At 39.9% G+C, this 21,302-nt stretch overlaps 1 protein-coding gene across 1 annotated transcript in view; it reads right to left on the bottom strand.

The window, feature by feature from the left end:
• Positions 1-475: 475 nt before the first annotated feature.
• The window catches only part of LOC120528120 (zinc finger protein 501-like), a 36,921-nt gene continuing 16,094 nt past the window's right edge, over positions 476-21,302 (bottom strand). Inside the window, exons 2-3 of the mRNA XM_039752162.1 lie at positions 11,736-12,295; positions 476-4,029 (exon numbers count right to left, since the gene is read on the bottom strand). Coding sequence (XP_039608096.1) covers positions 3,071-4,029; positions 11,736-12,153 — 1,377 coding nt within the window. The 5' untranslated portion in view covers positions 12,154-12,295 and the 3' untranslated portion in view covers positions 476-3,070. The remainder of the gene's footprint in view (positions 4,030-11,735; positions 12,296-21,302) is intronic.

The following is a 21,302-nucleotide window of genomic DNA, read 5'->3' as shown; positions in this document are numbered from 1 at the left end:
AAACTCATTTTAATGGATTATTTCTTGGGTCTGTGTTAAACCTCCACATTCACCTTGGTTTTAATTGATTATTTACTTATTGAAGATTGCACTGCACTGCCTGTTTTAGGACTGATTATTAATAAAAACACTAATTCACTATTGCACCACCTACTCCATGTCTGGATGTGTGTGTCGTTATTTGTCCGGCTCATCTCGGTTATGACTATCGAAGATCAAGGGCCAAGAGGCTCTCGAATGCCACAGGGAGAGCGCAGCTAACCCTTAAATAAATAAATCTTTATTTATTCATTCATTTAAGGAACACCTGAGGGCACTTTTATTGAAATGGTTATTGGATGCACATTTGAATATTTTAATTGTTTGCTTTTATAATAAATGACTCTGACCCTTCTCGGTACAGGACTACCGACATCCCATAAGAAGATGATGCCTATGGTGCTGGGTGTTAGTCTTCAATAAGCACACCAGTTTGAATGTGAAATACTTTACTTTCAACAATGCAAAAAAACACGAACTGAAAAAGAACTGCAATACAAACACCAGCCAAACTAACAACATCCGCGCACGTCCACAAGGAAGACACACCGATTTAAATTCAGTCTTAGTAGGTTTACCCTAATTATACACTTCACGTGTATGTCCAGGTTATGTAAGTCATTTTGAGGCCAGCCTACGATACTAAAGCTGTAAGAGGATGGGGATGGCTAGTTGGTTTACAGCCTGGATTTTATTGTGAGCCATATGGGAAGGTTTGAGTACCACCCTTGTTCGGCAGATGCATTCTTTTGCAATTTTCCTCTGTAAATCTTTGCGATTGATTTCTGCAACTTCATTTACTCCCAAAACATCTAAAAACAGAAGACGTGTGACAATCAGGGGTCTGGCTGGTTCTGGGTGCCGATGTTGAATCCATGACAAAGGATATTGAGAAGGGTGTTTCATGGATTTAATGCTAGGCACAACGGCAGTGGTGAAAGCGAGTCTCCCTGGCAAATTCCTTTTTTGGTTGGTATATTTGGAATTGTCATTTTTCCTTTGTTTTGGTGGAGCTGCAAGTGTGTCTGCCAGTGGTTCACGGTGGTGGAAATGAATATGATGAGAACAGGTTGGATTTTGTGCATTTCCAAACATCTGAGTATCCACGATTGTGGCACACTGTCAAAAGCTTTCTTGTAATCCACCAAAGGAACACTCAGGCTTCTGCCCTTTGTGCTGAACTCCTTTACAGCTTTCTTCAATAGCTGGTCTTTTGTTCTATAGGATCGTTTGTTTCCTTTTTCTTCTGCTGCCATTACGGTGTTGTCTTCCTGGTGACTATAAATTCTCTTATCATCAATTGTTTCGAAGAGTTTTAAACTGTGGATAGGCAGGGTATAGGGCGGTAGTTTTTTGTTTCATTGGTTGGGCCCAATTTTGAAATTAAAAGTGTTGTTCCAGTAGTGAGGCACTGTGGTATCCTCTGTGGCTCCTGCATTGATGAGTTTTTATATTTAGTCATATCTTGCTGCAGCGCTGTCAGTTGTTTGAGCCCAAAAAGTTTGATGAGGCATTAGGGACGAGTGTCTTCCAATTAGCAGCAAATTTAAGTGCGTTTACCATTTCCTCAGCAGCTACTCAGGCCTCTTTCTTGATTGTGCTCTTGGCCATTCTTACATACGTTTCTCCAGAATGTTTTAATGTCTTTTTTGCTCTGGTGGTGTAGTTACTTCCACTGTGTCCACCTAACGCTCTACAAAACATTTTTGCAACGTCCCTGAATAATCTGTTTTGCTATTTTCATTTTGCTTTTGTTCGCACCTTCTTAGTTTCTGAATTTCTGCCAGGATTTTGAGTTTGTTGTTGGCTATTGTGAAGTTCAAGTCCCCGTGTTGATATACAGTACCGTAGTTTCAGCTGTCTATTTTAGTTAGGACATCACCCCTTCCATGTCGGCTTTGGTTAAATAAACCCCTCTGTTTATTTTTCAATCAGTTTGTTTCATCCATGGAGGAATGGAGTTTTGCCGATTTTCCTTATCCTAATATTCTTCTGCTCTGCTAGTTTTAGGCTGATGAGTTTTTTTTCCATAGTATTTGACCTCAGCTCTAACACTGCGTGTGGTGTTTACTGATATTCTTGGTCACCTCTCTCTTCTCTAGATATCCACATCAACAAAGTCTAGCAGCTCTTCCTTGATTTCCTTAATTTCTTTATTCCTCTATTGATGGTACCTTTTCTGATTCTTTCAGGGTATGCTCTTCAGATGTCTTATTCTTTTTGGTATTCTGTTGATTTTTTTGTTGGTGTTTTTGTAGTTTTTTTCTATTTCTGGCTGTTCTGCATCTTGAATATTTGGAGTCAACTTCTCTCGGGGTCCTTGTCAGTTTCTGTGGCACATGGGTTCTTGTTGTCACTTTCAGACTGTTGCCCCTCCATTATTAATTCTTTTAAAACTACTTTCTTTATTATTTGCATATCTTTGTTTGAGAATTGGCTACTTTTAAATATATTGAATTTCTGAGTAGTAAGCATTCTGTTTGTGTTGCTGTTCATATTTGGATGTTTAGTTCAGAGTGTTTCCTCTTTTTTACCAAGTTTGGTGGCTGATACTTTGTTATATTTCTGTAGATACCACACCATAAGAGATCTCTCCTTTTCTCTTCCTCCCAGGTCATTGCCCGTTCTATTCTCATAACCCTGAGGTCTTGCCTTTATTCCTGTATAACTTCTACTTTATCTGCTCTAATAAGTATTCTAATCTCTCTTGTCTTATTGGCTCTCTCTCTTTAATCATGCAGATTAGTAATCTTAGGTTTGCATCAGTTTTCTTATTTAATTTAGACACTGATACTACTTTCCAGGATTCTGGTTTTGTACAAAGCCCTCTTTACATATCTTTTAGTCAGAAATTTGGGATTTGTTGCATAAAAGTCACAGTACACAAACTCATCTTTATCTTCAAGTGACCACTTCTTTACAAAGAAGGCCACCTCTTGAAAGTACTCATCAACACTTGAGTAACTGGAAAGGTGACCTTTTGACTTTTTCTTCCATTCTTTCTGCTTCTTCACCCCTCTAACATACTCCTTCAGGGCCTTTCTCCATGATGGATTCTTGTGTGACTCTTAAGACTGCTACTCTGCACAAATCGTTTGCCACATACAGAACAGCAATATGGCTTTTCTCCAGTATGAATTCTTGTGTGATTTTGAAAACTTGTAGCCTGGCTAAATCTTTTGCCGCATTCAGAACAGCAATACGGCTTTTCTCCATTATGAATTCTTATGTGATTCCGAAGACTCCTATTCTGGCTGAATCTTTTGCCACACTGAGAACAGCAATATGGCTTTTCTCCAGTAGGAACACACGGGTGACTCCTGAGATTGCTAAACTGGCTAAATATGTTGCCACATTTCGAGCAGCAATATGTCTTGTCTCCATTATGAATTCTTATGTGCCTTTGAAGCTTGTAGTTAAAGAGGAAACTTTTGCCACATTCAGAACAGCAATATGGCTTCTCTCCAGTATGAATTCTTGCGTGACGCTGAAGATCTGAAGCATGGATAAATGTTTTGCCACATTCAGAACAGCAATACGGCTTTTCTCCAGTATGATTTTTTGTGTGAGTATGAAGATTGCTAAGTTGGCTAAACCTTTTGCCACAATACGAGCACGAATGTGGCTTTTCTCCAGTATGAATTCTTATGTGCATTTGAAGATTGTAGTTAGAGGGAAAACTTTTGCCACATCCATAACAACAATATGGCTTTGGTTTTGAATGAATGGACTTATCTTTACATTCAGACTTGTTTTTAAAATTTTCTCCACATGCTTGACCACTGCACAAAGCCTCTTGATCTGTGTTATGTGCTTGTTCTTGGTCAGATGTGTCAGCTTCTCTTACAAAAAGAGAACTACACTGGAAAGAGGCCGTTGCCAAATTCTCCAATTTCTTCATCTTCTCTTTGTCTTGCTTCTGTTCCAGTCTGCAGTCAAGAAGGGGCTGAGCAGTTGAACATGGAGAGAAGCTGACATTCACACATAAATCTGCAATGAAACAAATAATTGAAATATTTTTAAATAAATAAAATCTTAACATGAAATTGGGTGCTCAATGGTTGGCGTCTCAGACTACCCTAGGAATGCAACTGAGGGGTGAGGCAAAGAAGAGTGTTTATTAAAATGAGACTTGACTGATTAAGTGTCACTTGAATGAGCCTTATTTTCAAATTGTGGCCCAATCAATTTTAAACATGCAAAGTCTTTACTGTCACCTCAACACGGGCTGAGGAAAAACATTTAATTTTGTAAGCAGTTGTAAAATTTAAACAGCCCAGATAGTGTGAGGGCTCAGAGTTACATGGAGGAGAGTGCAGTATCTGTAGGTTGAGTATTTGTGACTAAGTGTGAATCTGATGGGATGCACGTTGTATCATGGGGGAAAAAGAACAAGTAACAAGGACAGTGGTTGTCTTTTTAGCAGTTAAACAAGAAAAAGCACTTGATCTATAATAACAGACAAAAATGAGTTTGCTATTAAGAAAGCAATAGAAGCTATGAGACAATATATTGAAGACCAATGCCTGAGTACATTACTGTTCTGTATTTCTGCACTTCATAACTAAATATCATTATTCAAATACAAATTTTTTTGTTTGTCCAGTTTGTTTGTAAACATGCTAGTTTATAATTTCAGACCTCAACCTCTTAAAACAATGACAACTTCAGTGTCAATGTGACAAGTGAAAACTGCATAAAAGAACATCCTTTAGAATTACTAGTACATTCATTTATATGCAGACATACACTCACCTAAAGGATTATTAGGAACACCTGTTCAATTTCTCATTAATGCAATTATCTAATCAACCAATCACATGGCAGTTGCTTCAATGCATTTAGGGGTGTGGTCCTGGTCAAGACAATCTCCTGAACTCCAAACTGAATGTCAGAATGGGAAAGAAAGGTGATTTAAGAAATTCTGAGCGTGGCATGGTTGTTGGTGCCAGACGGGCCGGTCTGAGTATTTCACAATCTGCTCAGTTACTGGGATTTTCACGCACAACCATTTCTAGGGTTTACAAAGAATGGTGTGAAAAGGGAAAAACATCCAGTATGCGCCAGTCCTGTGGGCGAAAATGCCTTGTTGATGCTAGAGGTCAGAGGAGAATGGGCCGACTGATTCAAGCTGATAGAAGAGCAACTTTGACTGAAATAACCACTCGTTACAACTGAGGTATACAGCAAAGCATTTGTGAAGCCACAACACGCACAACCTTGAGGCGGATGGTCTACAACAGCAGAAGACCCCACCGGGTACCACTCATCTCCACTACAAATAGGAAAAAGAGGCTACAATTTGCACGAGCTCACCAAAATTGGACAGTTGAAGACTGGAAAAATGTTGCCTGGTCTGATGAGTCTCGATTTCTGTTGAGACATTCAAATGTTAGAGTCAGAATTTGACGTAAACAGAATGAGAACATGGATCCATCATGCCTTGTTACCACTGTGCAGGCTGGTGGTGGTGGTGGTGTAATGGTGTGGGGGATGTTTTCTTGGCACACTTTAAACGATGCCCAATTGGCACTAAGGGGCCTAAATGCCACGGGCTACCTGAGCATTGTTTCTGACCATGTCCATCCCTTCATGACCACCATGTACCCATCCTCTGATGGCTACTTCCAGCAGGATAATGCACCATGTCACAAAGCTCAAATAATTTCAAATTGGTTTCTTGAAAATGACAATGAGTTCAATGTACTAAAATGGCCCCCACATTCACCAGATCTCAACCCAATAGAGCATCTTTGGGATGTGGTGGAACGGGAGCTTCGTGCCCTGGATGTGCATCCCACAAATCTCCATCAACTGCAAGATGCTATCCTATCAATATGGGCCAACATTTCTAAAGAATGCTTTCAGCACCTTGTTGAATCAATGCCACGTAGAATTAAGGCAGTTCTGAAGGCGAAAGGGGGTCAAACACCGTATTAGTATGGTGGTCCTAATAATCCTTTAGGTGAGTGTATATCGCACATTTAGCAATCGGTTATGACACAAAAAGGTGTAGAACTGAGATGCGCTGAACCTGGAAATTCAAACAGGAGCACAGTGAAGTCAAGCAAAATGACACTTTTTATTGGCTAACTGAATATATTACAATATGCAAGCTTTCTAGGCAACTCAGGCCCCTTCATCAGGCAGGCTATAAGTACAGGGGCACAGGAAAATGGTAATGAAGTGCAGGAAAAACCCAAGGAAGAGACAAAAATCATAGAGAGAGAAAAAAAAATCAAAAAAAAAAATCAATCAAAAAGTAACACATACTAGAATTATTTAAAGGTGCCTACAATGTTGGACAGAGAATTATTAAATCCAATCATGTATGTTATACAGTCAGGGCAGCTTCATCTTCCGGGGCCATGCCACTAGAAACCTCATGTTGCAGTTAGCAATGAAGTCACGGAAGCAAAACAAACATGGTGTCAAGTAATTAAATTACTATTGGGATTCGGGACACACCCAAAAAGAAAGCTGATTAGTTTGCGCTCATCACAATGGCTGATTACAATGGCTGAAATCAGCGTTTATTTCTCCTCCGTAAATTTGAACTATTTAAAGTAGACAAGGACCTCATGTTGTCCTTTTATCACAGTCCGATTCAATCTTTTATCACTTTCCGTTTCATTGCCTGGTTTAGTGGTCTAACCAACCAAAATTTAAAAAAAGCTCCAGCAGATTACAAAGTATGCAGTTAAAGTTATTGGGACTGATGATCTGGCAAGTGTGTGTCAGAGGACGACGCTAAAGAAACTAGAAATAATCTCAACTGACAACAGACATCGATTACACGTACAACTTCACTTCAGTAAATCTGGAAGGACAGTCGCTTTGAAAACCCACACAAATTATTCTTCCTCGTGCCATATGACTTTTTAATAAGGAATATCGGAAAAAATGATTAAGGTTTGATAGATATGTATGTATGCTGTCATCATTTTTGTGTAAATATGCATTATCTAACTGCCCTACCTTAACCCAGCGCTTCTTGATTTTGGTAGTGTTGTCAGAATCCATCGAGGAAGAAAAATGAAAAACATTATTCGTACAAAATCTTAATTTATCTATCCATTCCTAAATAATTAAATGGGCAGGCTATTTCGTATCAGTGCAATACGCTGCTTGTTAAAACGGATGACTTCCGCTCTTACGTGCACTTAGTGCTGTGTGGGTATTATGAACTATCGTATCTGTTCAAGTTCTATTTAAATTTTAAATATAAGTAAGTTTTATTTAGTCGACAAAAATATCTTTGGTAGGAATTTAAGTTAAATTTAGTTTTCTTCAACATAGAAATTTAAAGACTAAATTTAACTTAAATTCCTACCAAAGATATTTCTGTCGACTAAATAGAACCTACTTATATCCAAATAGAACTTGAAAAGATATATTATTTCTGATTCTGACAGCGCATTTTAGATTGACTTGATGCGCACCACATCGAGCCCGCGTGCAATTGTGCTCTCGCCTGCCTGCCTCAATAAGTCACCGTCGCTTCGCTCTTACTTTTTTACCGTTAATTTAATCATGGCTAGTCGCGAAAAAATTAGAAAATGGATGGAGGATTACACCGAGTATGGCTTTAAAAAAAAAAACAATTATTGATAGCGAATAAAGTATCCATTATTCATAAAGCTTCAATTGGTGATCTGTTTTTCTGCATTAACCTCATATTTTTTCATACTTCTTCTCAAACCAAGGGGGTGCGAAATCAGCCTCGTCCGTCACAGGGGGTGCGAGGGTAAAATGAATCGGGAAGCGCTGCCTTAACCTGTCTTGTCTCCGTTTTGTTTCATTTCTTTCTGTCTTATTATTAGATGCAACTGAGACGACAAATTTCACGTTTTCTTGTGTAAACAGCATTAAATAAAGCAACCTTGAACCTACATGGATTCAGGAGTAAAAACCAAAGAAATCGAATTGACATAAACAATTTGTGTTAAAGTAAAGCATTTGCTGCAGTGAGTTGACTTCACACCAGTCCCATAGCTGTTAGTAAACGCCATGGGGTTTCTGCTAACCTTTAACAATATTTGTTGTGGACCATCCAAGCTCCCTCATTCATTAGACTTTCTAGGAAAGGCCACATCATGGGCTGTTGAAGGCAAATTGACCTTTTGTGCAGGTCCGCACATGAGTGGACATGACAATTTTTATACTGTTTCTATTGTACTGTCAGACCTTAAAATATACAATGTTTTCTATTTTTAATATCTATTAAAAAAAAAAAAGATAATAAAAATGATGACAAGGTCCACTTCAGTCAAACACTGAGGTGTGCAACTGAATCTATTTAACATACTACTCTTTATTATTATACAGTACACACACACACACATTGTCATGTCTATCACAGTGACAAGGGGCTTTCTCTCATGTCCTTACTTGTGCTGGTGGTCTAAAAGCTCTATGTAGTTTCATGGACAGCAGCCCACCACAACAGATTCTAGAAGGTCTTGACGTTGGCCATTTTTCTTGCCCATGACATGACTGTGAATATCTGTGCACTGTTTTTTTTGTGTTTGGGACTTTCTATAACTTACTGTTTCCATTTCATAGAACACGCCTTAACAGACAGTTTTTGTTTCTATTTCTTTATCATTTCCTTTTGCGTCTTGCTGACCAAAAAGTCCAAAGGCAATGAATGGCATTACACATTGTTAATTGCTAAATATGATATAGACAATTTCTTGTTACTTTTAATTGCCAGTTTAGCTTTTTTTAATGTGTTACCATATTTTAATGAACAAAGCAGAACAAATGCTAGTGGAGCTGAAAATGCAACAACATTATGGATTGTTCCTGCCTCGTGCTGTATTCTTGCTGGTGCTGACGCGACACTGAAAGGATAAATGGATAGAATAATTAAACACGTACTATGAAGATATTTCAATGTTCCTTAAAAGTTTTGAAGAATCAGCGTTCTAAGCTTACAGATGGCTTAACATCTATTTACAGAGCTGATTGCGTGGTGTTTGGGTATTTGGAGAAAGAAAAGTAAGGACAGGAATTGGAGGTTAGTACGTTTGAAAGAGACAGTACTGCTGCAATAAAGTATTTCATGGAAGGTAGCACACGGCACAGCAAGCATCTTGCGTGAGACATGAACAATCACTGTGCCACCGTGTTCCTATGTTTAATAACATGCTTTTAATCCTATCATCATGGAAATATCGCGTATACATCTCAGTATTTTAATTACTATAATTATTCATTCTCCATAGCAACAGTTGCAGATTAGAGAAGGCTACGGCAGAGATTTCTGTTGTTAAAGCCACTGCACATTTGTGTGCTTTCAACTGTTTTTTGGTTCAATGTTTCTTCTGGGCACTATCTTTACTCTCACTCGATCACATTATGCCCTGCAGTGGACTGGCCTCTGTGCTAAGTTTGACGTCTGCCTCACTTTGTAAGCTGTCCATGAGACCAGGGGTCAGATTTATAAAACTTGCGTATGCACAAAAGGAGGTTTAAAATGTGTGTATGCAGCCTCATCAAACTTTGGAATTTAAAATAGAAAACTTGATGGGAGAGCATGCGTATATTTACAATAACTCTGGCCCATCCGTACACAACATTTTGGAGAAACTAAGAAATGACGAGACCCTTAATCAAGCAGGCAAATGCACCAAGCCACAATTATAATGTACATTGACATGAAAGATGTATTAAAACTCAAAGTGATTATTATGATGTAGAGACTGTTTTATTTATATTTTAAGATGGCTTATGCAGCGTATTTGCAGTAATTTTTTCTTTTTTTGATTTTCAGCAGTTTATTTCGGCTACCTGTTGTTCCTTCTCAGGACATTGGCGGATAATCCAGAACTCTCTCAGCCAAGCTTCACTCTGTCCATCGACCAACTGGCAAGGCACTACATCCGACTTTTGTATGCTGTGGGTGAACATACATAAAAGCTAACAGGTTTATGTCAACATAAACAGGCGATCTGCAGCAATCTTTGGTACTTCTAATGTAATCAAAACAACTGACTGCACCAAGAAAGGCACCTAGCGAGAATAAAGCTGTTTCTGTTAAATGTGCTCAGTTTCATTCTATTAACGCATCTGTGGCAATCATCACTCATTATGAAACAGAAAATGGCATCTCCAAGTACAGACACCATTTGCAGATTGCAATCAGAGAGTGCACATGTGCTTTTGTTCTTCCGGATATTCGCACGCTCTGCTGCATTTGTTGGTTTCTGACTCCCACACTTAAGCCACAAAATAAAGGCTGGTTGTGTGCCTCTAATTTAAAGATGAGAGCTTCTGTCTCACCCTATGGGATGCACCTTGTGAGCTGCAGTACCAGCTAATGAAGGTCTACATCATCCTGGTTGCATATGTATGAGCTTCATTTGTATGGTCCACATATGGTCATTTCAGGGTGGACGTGTCATGAACGCACATTTACAAGAAGATTATGATTTATACAGTGTAAATTGGGCAAAAATGCGTTCACAGCAGATTTTAAAAATCCACACCAAGTTGTACGAATGAGACTCCAAGTGAAGAAAACGGATGGAAGGATCTGATAAGTAGAGGTAATCAAAGGTGTCTGTCATGTGAATTCAGCGAAAATAAAGCTTAAGCCCCTCCATGTCCAGTGGTGACAATTTCCCCCTCACTCTTACTTATTCTCAGTGCTCTTCCTAATTTTAAATTTTCTTATTGTTTCTCTAATATTTCCCTTCATCTTATTCTGTTGACATTCACCTCCAACATGATGGAGTGACAGAGAGGGGACGAGTAGACAGCTGATCAAAAGAAATGGCAATCTGGCACATGAATTTGGGTTTTCCATCGTTGTTTGATTTGAAACAATTCTGATGCATCAGAAACCTGATTTAAATTCAACATCTCTGCTATCCCATGGGTTCACGATTCTGGGGTCAAATTCTACACCAATATGTTGCCCGCATGGACCTCACATGTTCTCATTATATCTTTTCATAAGTCATCCACAGGAGACCACTGTTCTTCTCTCAGGATCTCAGAGAATGTGCAGGTCACATGGACTGGTCCATCGTGGGTGTCAGTGGGCGGTAAATGGGCCTAAGATGGACTGGACTGCCACCCCTATAGGCCTGCTGTCTGATGTTGCTGCTCCTCCTCCTCCATGTGCGACTCTGAACTGAATTAACAGTGTTTGAGAATATTATGGGATTTTACGTATATATTGTAGTCTTAAGTGTATGCCAAATCATTTCACTTTCCCCACACATGCTATATATATGTATATTACACAGTAATCAGCCTAATGTCAGTGCTGTGTTTAACAAATCCACTTATGAAGTAAATGTCTGTGTGAGGAGGAGAGTCTGTGGACACAATCACCACGGACAAATCACTCCATCTGAATGGAACCTGAACAGCATTAGAAAATGAAGACTTTGGACCAAAATCTCTCCAGTAGATTTGGCTGCATAGGTAGAACTATAGGATTTTTTTTTGGTGTAGACTTCGTTGTAGGAAATCAATATACTGGAGACTTTCAGTTGTTTGGAGTTCACACAAACATTTACATTTAACAGATTGTAAGGTCAGCTATTGTTAGTAGTTCTGCACCCAAGCAGCTCCTCTCTATTTGTGTATCTCACTGTCATTTCCATCGACTAAAAACACCACAACATGTAGAACTTGGAAAAGAAGGTGAAAGGTAAATTTTACGTCATTACATTACTTACTTCTTCCCATACTCCTAGGTGAATTCTGTTCATCTGCTCCTTTCCCAATTCCTTCACCGATTTTCTCTTCACACTCACTTAGCTCAGATTTCAACTCCACAAAATTCTGCTGGGTGGTCAGTTGTCCCATATTAGTGAATGAAGGCTGTGAACGGCAATGAGATTCTTCACAAACATCTTCCTTAGATATATTCCCAGTTTTGTGCTTTTGCAGTTCAAGACTAACTGACACATCATCTGATTTCTCAACTTTAATTTCAATAATCTTCTCCTTGTACGCCTCCTCTTTAAAAACTGAAATTCTTCTTTCACAATCCTCCACCTTCCCACACAAATATTCCAGTGCACTGCAATCACAGTCTTCTTGTTTAATGAGCTCCAGTCTTTCACCAATGCTCTCCTCTTTGGCTAACTCCATGTTCTATGTGAAACTCTTCTCTACCCACAAGTGTCTGCTGCTGTCTTTTAAGATGTAGTTTTCACATAGACAGCCCTTACCTGAAGGCCATTAGACATCTCCCGGCACTGCCATGTGAACTAGGATGGAGGCTTCTTTTTATCTGTCAAAATAAAAGACGTATATTTACTTCATAAAACTGTCAAAAATAACTTGTGCACATTTCAAGGTTAACTACACACAAAGAGGCTACTGACTAAGCTTTTATCAGAGATTTGAAATGCGATGAACCCTTCACCTTAGCTTTGGGATGAAGATCTCAACAGATTTGAAAACCTACTTAATATGGAGATAAAGTCCAAACGATCAAGAAAAGGTGGAGAACAGGAAAAGGGCAACATTTTAAAAATGTATTATTTTTATACCTTTGAACTGTTTAAGCTGGCACAAACACAACAGTGAAAGCTCCAAAGATAAATTTGACCTAAACTAAGGTTGCCATTTTAAAGAGACTCTGTCTGTGAGATCTTGATATTTCAAACCTTAATTACAATGAAACCAACAGAAATACACATTCAGCAATAAAACATATTGAGTCACGTTTGCCTGTCATTAAGACCACCTCCAGCCTCAGTGGGACTGTCTGAATGGCCCCCAACTACCAGCTGCCCACTGCTCCATTTTCAGGTGCACTCCTCTTCCTCCCTGTCTATTCATCTCTCTTATTCCTGCCAGTTGACCCCACTCTACAGCTTTCCTCTCCATTCCCAACGCAACAAACTTCTCGCATGGAGACTTCTTTAATGGCCCCCAGGTGTCATTTTCAGCCGAGAATACTGTGCAAAAGTGTGAAGCCCATGTAGAATGTATGTAAAGGGAAGAGCCGAGTCCATATAAGCACAGACACATTGGCTCCCATGTTACACATTCACTCTTTTAGGGCTGATGTCAACTTTTGTCAAAATACAGGAGGACGGTAATCGGCTGTAAACTGTAACAAAACTTGCCCTTACATTTTTAGTTTGACTCTCTTTGTTAGGAGGAAAGTTACATAGCTTTGTTGATTTAACATCGATTTCCTACGTGTGCATGATTAGCGAAGAGCAAACATCCTTTAAAATGGCACCGACACCTGGCGAGAGACTGTGCCAAGCAAAATACTCCATGGATGTTTTACGTAATTTTTTGACTCCCGAATTTGATGCAAATGATCTGGAGATGGAGATCAAAAGTGAAAGTGAGGTACCAGCATCTTCTGATCGATCGCCAGGTGATCGTGGTGCTGAAAACTTTAATGTAGCTCATGTGCCCACAGCAGTGTTTGCATGGGAGGACCATCACTTATGATGACAAAAGGTACAAACCAGATTGCGTCACACTGCGACTGCCACTGCCACCTACCTGCTGTGCGAAGACAGGCAGGCAGCTGCCCACCATGCATTCCTGCGGACCATTGAGGCGCCCCCAACGCAGCCACTGCCACCAGAGGTGCCAAACATGTGCCAACAGCAGCCACAGCACATAGCAACTGACGTTTTATATTGACTTGTGTGAAACCACTGCTTTGTGTGTTTTTCAGTAAACTGAGTTCTTTGGAAAAAATATTCAGCCCTCAAAGAGTTAAGTTTCGGCACGTCACATGAGAGTCGAGTCCAGATTGCAACAGGCATTGGCTTGACTAGCTGAATAGCAAGATACACTTAGACCAATCAGGACAGAGTCCTCCATGACAGACTGTAAGTAGCTGGCTCAGTTACAGTTGTGGCTTTCATTCCATTATATCTGTGTCAGCTGGACTGGAGTGGCATTTGTGATCTGAACTCGCACAGCTTAGTCAGGCATTGAACAGACAAGGCAGTGTCCTCAGGGTTAACACGGGCACAGCCTCAGGAAGACATCACTGTAGTAGTAATAGTAGTACAGGTAAGATTCCGTTGCAACAAATATCTTTACAACAAAATTTTCATTACAACAAAGTACTTTTATGGTCCCAACTGTTTCCCCATATGACACGAGTCTATAGAAATCTTGTTACTACGGAAAAAATTCAGCAGAGATTTTTATTACAATGAAGTGACCTTGAAACGCCTGAAAGAATCATCCACAGAGCAGTTAGTTCTGTGGCCGCAGCTCAGTTGTACACAATGATTCTTAAACAGAAACACTGTAATTTTTATTTCTCTTTCTTCGAACTGTTTTGAATTCAGTGGTTTTCAGTGATACCTTTTGCTCGTCAACATTTGAAAAACATTCATTGGAATTTAACTCATTGTCACCCTCTATAGAAACGGCAGACAAGAAAAAACGATAACAGTTCATATTAGAAGAAAAAAAAAAAATTATTGCACCTCTCGATTACGGCAAAAAGAAAAAATGATGTTGCCAGTGAATTTGGAATTTCGCCATCGACGCTATCAACTTTCTTGAAAGACCCAGCAAAAAAAGAAGAAAAACATCGGGTTACAAACATATGCGAACTGCGACATTTGAAGACGTCGAAAAAGCTGTTTTTATGTGGTTCAGCGACACTCGTTCAAGAAACATTCCTATTAATGCGGCACCCATTCAAGAAAATGTGAGGTTTCTAAACTCTCTTGGGACCTCTTCCAACTGAGACAACACGCCACGTCCCAAAGTGCAATCACCGCATCTGTGGAAGACCGTTTAGCCATTGGCGGAGCAACCGAAGGCTCACACCGAAGCAAACAGAAAAGATCTCGATGGGTGATGCAATGAGCATTGTAAATGCAGGGAACAGGATTACTTGGCCACTAACCTGGTCACAACCCTGTCTGACTGCTGTGTCTGTGTATAGCAGAGTGGCAGATCACGCTACAACAAATAACCCTGCTGCTCCTGTTTCAAGCTGAATAAAGCTGGTTTTGCTAAATTACTGAGACTAAGCCTCACGTTTTGGGGTGCAAGACAGTGACTTACAGCACGACCCGATCTTTTAGGAGTTGCTTCTGTGGCGCTTCACTGCAGCGCGGTGAGCCGGCTGTTGCCCTGGCAACGGACAAGCAATCTTCCACAGCCACTGCAATCGCGCTTCAGGACACACTTCAGCCCGTTTGGTCCCTGTTGGGTGGGGGTTGGGGGAAACCCAAAAAAGTTCATACACCTCACAATATGAAGAAGAAGAAGAAAAGTATGCTTCAGCTTCTGACTGATATCTTTGCTGCTGACAGCATGCTTCCACATTTAGATAATGTTCACGTTGAATTCCTCCCACCCAATTGAACAGCACTGCTTCGGCCATTGGATTTGAGCATCATTTACACCCTGAAAGTGTATCATCTCAAGGAAATGGGGAGAAAAAAGGAGAAGATTAAAATTAACATGAAAGAAGCTATTGAAATGATTGCAAAGGTCTGGACAAAATTGAAAGAAAGCACTATAGTGACAAATACAGAATCTCATTACAACAAAATTTTCCATTACAAATATTTTTTAGGTCCCTGGCAGTTCGTTGTAACGGAATCTTACCTGTAGTTAATTTATATAGCGCCCTTCACAGACAAGGGTCACAGAGCGCTGAACAGCAATATAATACAAAGCAGAACAAATAGAACAAAAACCTACACTAACAAAGAACTACTCAGCACTGATTAAAAGCTTGTTTAAAAAGAAATGTTTTCAGTTGCTTTTTAAAAGAATCAACAGAGTTGGCTGCGCGCAAAAACACAAGGCAGGCTATTCCATTGTCTTGGTGCCATGGACTGAACAGCACAATCCCCACGGGTTTTCAGTCGAGGGCGTGGAACAACTGAAAGGCCCTGTTGCCCAGATCTAAGAGCGGACAAGCTGTATAATGATGGAGCAGGCTGGTTAGGTACTCAGGAGCATGTCCATGCAAGGCTCTGTAAAGAAGTACCAATATTTTAAAATGAATTCTACAAAACCTTGGGAGCCAGTGCAGTGTGTGCAGAGTGGGAATGATGGGATCAGTCAGGCTGGCGCGAGAGAAAAGCCTGGCGGCTGCATCTTGGACTAACTGAACACGTGTGAGAGAGGACTTGCTCAGACCTTTACATAAAGAGCATTACAGTAATCAAGAGGTGGGGAAAGAGAAGGAGGAACAAGCATCTCCAATTCTGACTTTGAAACTGCAGTTCTTAGTGTATAGTAGAAAGATTTCTTAAAATGAAAGAAACACGAACAGCTGATCTCACACATGAATCTAGCATCAGGGACTGGGCAAAGATAACCCCAAGGTTACGTAGACTCAACTTAACAGCAGGAGAGATAGAAGATCATTTTACGCTAATCTCAGAATGGAAAAATCAGGAGCAACAATGAGTACCTCAGTCTTTCCTGAATTCAACTGCCGGTAATTACTACTGAGCCAATCATTAACCAGAGATGGGCAATCAACCAAAGAATTAATTTGATTGAGTTTAAATGAGAAATAAAGCTGTACAGTGGTGTGAAAAATTATTTGCCCCCTTCCTGATTTCTTATTCTTTTACATGTTTGTCACACAAAATGTTTCTGATCATCAAACACATTTAACCATTAGTCAAATATAACACAAGTAAACACAAAATGCAGTTTTTAAATGATGGTTTTATTATTTAGGGAGAAAAAATCCAAACCTACATGGCCCTATATGAAAAAGTAATTGCCCCCTTGTTCAAAAACTGTGGTGTATCACACCTGAGTTCAATTTCCGTTGTCACCCCCAGGCCTGATTACTGCCACACCTGTTTCAATCAAGAAATCACTTCAATAGGAGCTGCCTGACACAGAGAAGTAGACCAAAAGCACCTCAAAAGCTAGACATCATGCCAAGATCCAAAGAAATTCAGGAACAAATGAGAACAGATTTAAGTAATTGAGATCTATCAGTCTGGTAAAGGTTATAAAGCCATTTCTAAAGCTCTGGGACTCCAGCGAACCACAGTGAGAGCCATTATCCACAAATGGCAAAAACATGGAACAGTGGTGAACCTTCCCAGGAGTGGCCGGCCGACCAAAATTACCCCAAGAGCGCAGAGACGACTCATCCGAGAGGTCACAAAAGACCCCAGGACAACGTCTAAAGAACTGCAGGCCTCGCTTGCCTCAATTAAGGTCAGTGTTCACGACTCCACCATAAGAAAGAGACTGGGCAAAACGGCCTGCATGGCAGATTTCCAAGACGCAAACCACTGTTAAGCAAAAAGAACATTAGGGCTCGTCTCAATTTTGCTAAGAAACATCTCAATGATTGCCAAGACTTTTGGGAAAATACCTTGTGGACTGATGAGACAAAAGTTGAACATTTTGGAAGGCAAATGTCCCGTTACATCTGGCGTAAAAGGAACACAGCATTTCAGAAAAAGAACATCATACCAACAGTAAAATATGGTGGTGGTAGTGTGATGGTCTGGGGTTGTTTTGCTGCTTCAGGACCTGGAAGGATTGCTGTGATAGATGGAACCACGAATTCTACTGTCTACCAAAAAATCCTGAAGGAGAATGTCCGGCCATCTGTTCGTCAACTCAAGCTGAAGAGATCTTGGGTGCTGCAACAGGACAATGACCCAAAACACACCAGCAAATCCACCTCTGAATGGCTGAAGAAAAACAAAATGAAGACTTTGGAGTGGCCTAGTCAAAGTCCTGACCTGAATCCAATTGAGATGCTATGGCATGACCTTAAAAAGGCAGTTCATGCTTCAATCTACATGCTTCCGTTAGGTCAGATTATCTCAGGGCACAACGTGAGCTACCACAGCTATGCTGATGACACACAGCTGTACTTATCAATAGCACCTGATGACCCTGATTCTATTGATTCACTAACAGAATGTCTGACTTGTATCTCAGAATGGATGAATAGTAATTTTCTCAAGTTAAATAAAGAGAAAACTGAAATTTTAGTGATCAGCAATAATGGATACAATGAGGCTATTATAAATAAACTGGATACATTAGGATTAAAAGTCAAGACGGAGGTAAAAAGCTTAGGGGTGATTGTTGACTGTAATCTGAATTTTAAATCACATATTAATCAGATCATTAGGACAGCATTTTTTCACTTAAGAAACATAAGTAAAGTTAGACCTCTTTTATCACTGAAAGATGCTGAGAAATTAGTTCACGCGTTTGTTTTCAGTCGACTAGATTACTGTAACGCACTCCTCTCAGGACTACCCAAAAAGATATAAATCGTTTGCAACGAGTGCAGAATGCAGCTGCTAGAATCCTAACTAGGAAAAGAAAATCAGAACATATTACTCCAGTTTTGATGTCACTACACTGGTTACCTGTGTCATTCAGGATTGACTTTAAAATTCTGCTTATGGTTTATAAAGCCTTAAATAATCTCACTCCATCTTATATATCAGAATGTCTGACACCTTATATTCCAAATCGTAACCTCAGATCCTCAAATGAGTGTCTCCTTAGAATTCCAAGAACAAAACTTAAAAGAAGTGGTGAGGCGGGTGGCCTTCTGCTGTTATGCACCTAAAACCTGGAATAGCCTGCCAATAGGAATTTGCCAGGCTGATACAGTAGAGCAGTTTAAAACACTGCTGAAAACACATTACTTTAACATGGCCTTTTTATAACTTCATTTTATTCTTAATTTAACTTAATCCTGATACTCCATATGTTCAATTTCCTCAAAATAACTATTCATGGTGGCTCTAAAATCGCTACTGACCCCTACTCTCTTTTCTGTTTCTTTTTCCGGTTTCTTTGTGATGGTGGCCTGCGCCACCACCACCTACTCAAAGCTTCATGATGCACCAACAATGATGGACGGATTAAAAGGCAGGAGTCTACGTGACCATCATCATCATCAAGCCCTTCCGTGAGAACCCTAAATCCAAAGAGGACTGTTTCATTTATGTTAGGTAGAATGCAGAGGGGACTGGGCGGTCTCATGGTCTGGAATCCGACAGATTTTATTTTTCTCCAGCCGTCTGGAGTTTTTTTGTTTTTTCTGTCCCCCCCTGGCCATTGAACCATATTCTTATTCGATGTTAATGTTGATTTATTTTGTTTTATAATTGTGTCTTTCATTTTTCTATTCTTTAATATGTAAAGCACTTTGAGCTACTGTTTGTATGAAAATTTGCTATATAAATAAATGTTGTTGTTGTTGTTGTTCATGCTAGAAAACCCTCAAATAAAGCTGAATTACAACAATTCTGCAAAGATGAGTGGGCCAAAATTCCTCCAGAGCGCTGTAAAAGACTTATTGCAAGTTATCACAAACGCTTGATTGCAGTTATTGCTGCTAAGGGTGGCCCAACCAGTTATTAGGTTCAGGGGCAATTACTTTTCACACAGGGCCATGTAGATTTGGATTTTTCTCCCTAAATACTAAAACCATCATTTAAAAACTGCATTTTGTGTTTACTTGTGTTATATTTGACTAATGGTTAAATGTGTTTGATGATCAGAAACATTTTGTGTGACAAACATGCAAAAGAATAAGAAATCAGGAAGGGGGCAAATAGTTTTTCACACCACTGTATATCATCTGCATAGAGCGGATACGAGATACACTAACGAGGTACAAATCTGTAGATGACCCGATCTTGAAGTGTCTCTTTGTAAAGTCAAATGACACACACAGGTCTGTTCACAGCACTTCTCATGAGCTGGTGTGGCTCTTCACTGCTCTTTCACACTCATCTACGATAAACAAGAGTTCTTTTCTTTTAAAGAAAAACTCATCTGGAAAGCACAAAACTAACCACAGACAGGCAATGGCACCGCCACCAACAGCACACTGTCACTGGACAAGAGCACAACTTTGACTGAGAGTGAAGTGGGCAGTAGACCTCCGTTGGATAAACACTTTTATACAGCAGAAGGCCCAACAAATGGTCACTTGAAAGGTCCATCATTTATCATCTGGCGCTGGTGCAGCAGGACAGTGGTAAAGATATTGTCATTGTGGTCACTCTCATTGTACAGTACATGCATGTGCTCTGGTCACCTAGCTTTAGCTATTGACGGAGAGGTGAAGAACATACATCAGGGGTGGGCAAAGCCATTCCTGGAGGGCCGCAGTGGCTGCAGGTTTTTGTTCCAACCCAGTTGCTTAAGAAGCACTTATTGCTCAAGTAACACTTGTGCTTCACTTTAGTTGTCTCGCTCATTACGATTCTGAACCCTTATTGCTTGTTTTAGTCTTAAACAGCTGTTCTCTTGGTTTTTAATGGCTTTTTATTAGCAATAAGCTTCAAATGACAAAAGAAAGCAGCTTTTCTCCATTTAGCTTGTAACCATTTACACGAGTGTGTATTTATCATGCACTATTGGGTTTAATTAAATACTTGGAAGGAAAGAGAAGAGAAAAAAAATGAAAGATTGAGTATTGCTCATCCATTTTAGCCTTCAAATCATTTGGATGATTTCCTTACAAAGGGGAAGAACATCTAGGATATGAGAATGGCCTGTATTGGCAGAGTTAAAGCACTAACAAGCCATGAAATTAAATTATTTGCAAGGATTGTTTTCTACTTAAGCAACTAGGTTGGATCAAAAACCTGCAGTCTCTACAGCCCTCCAGGACTGACTTTGCCCACCCCTGACATACACAGTGTACAATCAAGTGACAAGAACCAAATAGACATTCTATTCATACAAAGTGAATCATACACATGCTGAACGGCCCAGTTTGGGGTCACAAGGTGCCAATGGTTACCTCAGAAGCACTGGTGTCATGATAGAAGCACACGTGGTGGTGAACCACAGAGTCAATCAGAAAGCAGAGTGCAGCGTGCAATCCAGTAAACGACACCCATAAAACATCAGTCTGGCGTTGATTGAGCTATCCGCTACTACAGATACTCTGAACCAGTGTGACCTGGTAATGCAGCGGCCAGTGTTCATATGTCGAGTCTTCGGGGGTTCAGATTGGAGATGGTAAAAGGGGGTGGCAGATATGTACTTTACAGCACATTAAGGACTAAACCTGCTTTGATCATTAAGAAGTATTACTGACTCATTTCTAGTATTCAGTGTTATAACTGGTACTCTTCAGCTGTTAAGCACATTCACTGATGCCAATCAATTCACAAATACACAAGGACAACATGCAAATTTACAAACCACACGAGAATACATTTAGCAGGTGGCACCGGAGCTTTGGGATTTATAGATTTGAGTACAACACAAATAAGGCCCACAGTATTTTTGATTTACAATAAATATGCTAGAGAGTG

This window comes from Polypterus senegalus, chromosome 4 (genome assembly GCF_016835505.1).
Source record: "Polypterus senegalus isolate Bchr_013 chromosome 4, ASM1683550v1, whole genome shotgun sequence".
In the NCBI taxonomy this organism is placed as follows: Eukaryota; Metazoa; Chordata; class Cladistia; order Polypteriformes; family Polypteridae; genus Polypterus; species Polypterus senegalus.
Note: the sequence above shows the minus strand (reverse complement) of the source record. Positions and strands in the feature narration are given on the sequence as shown.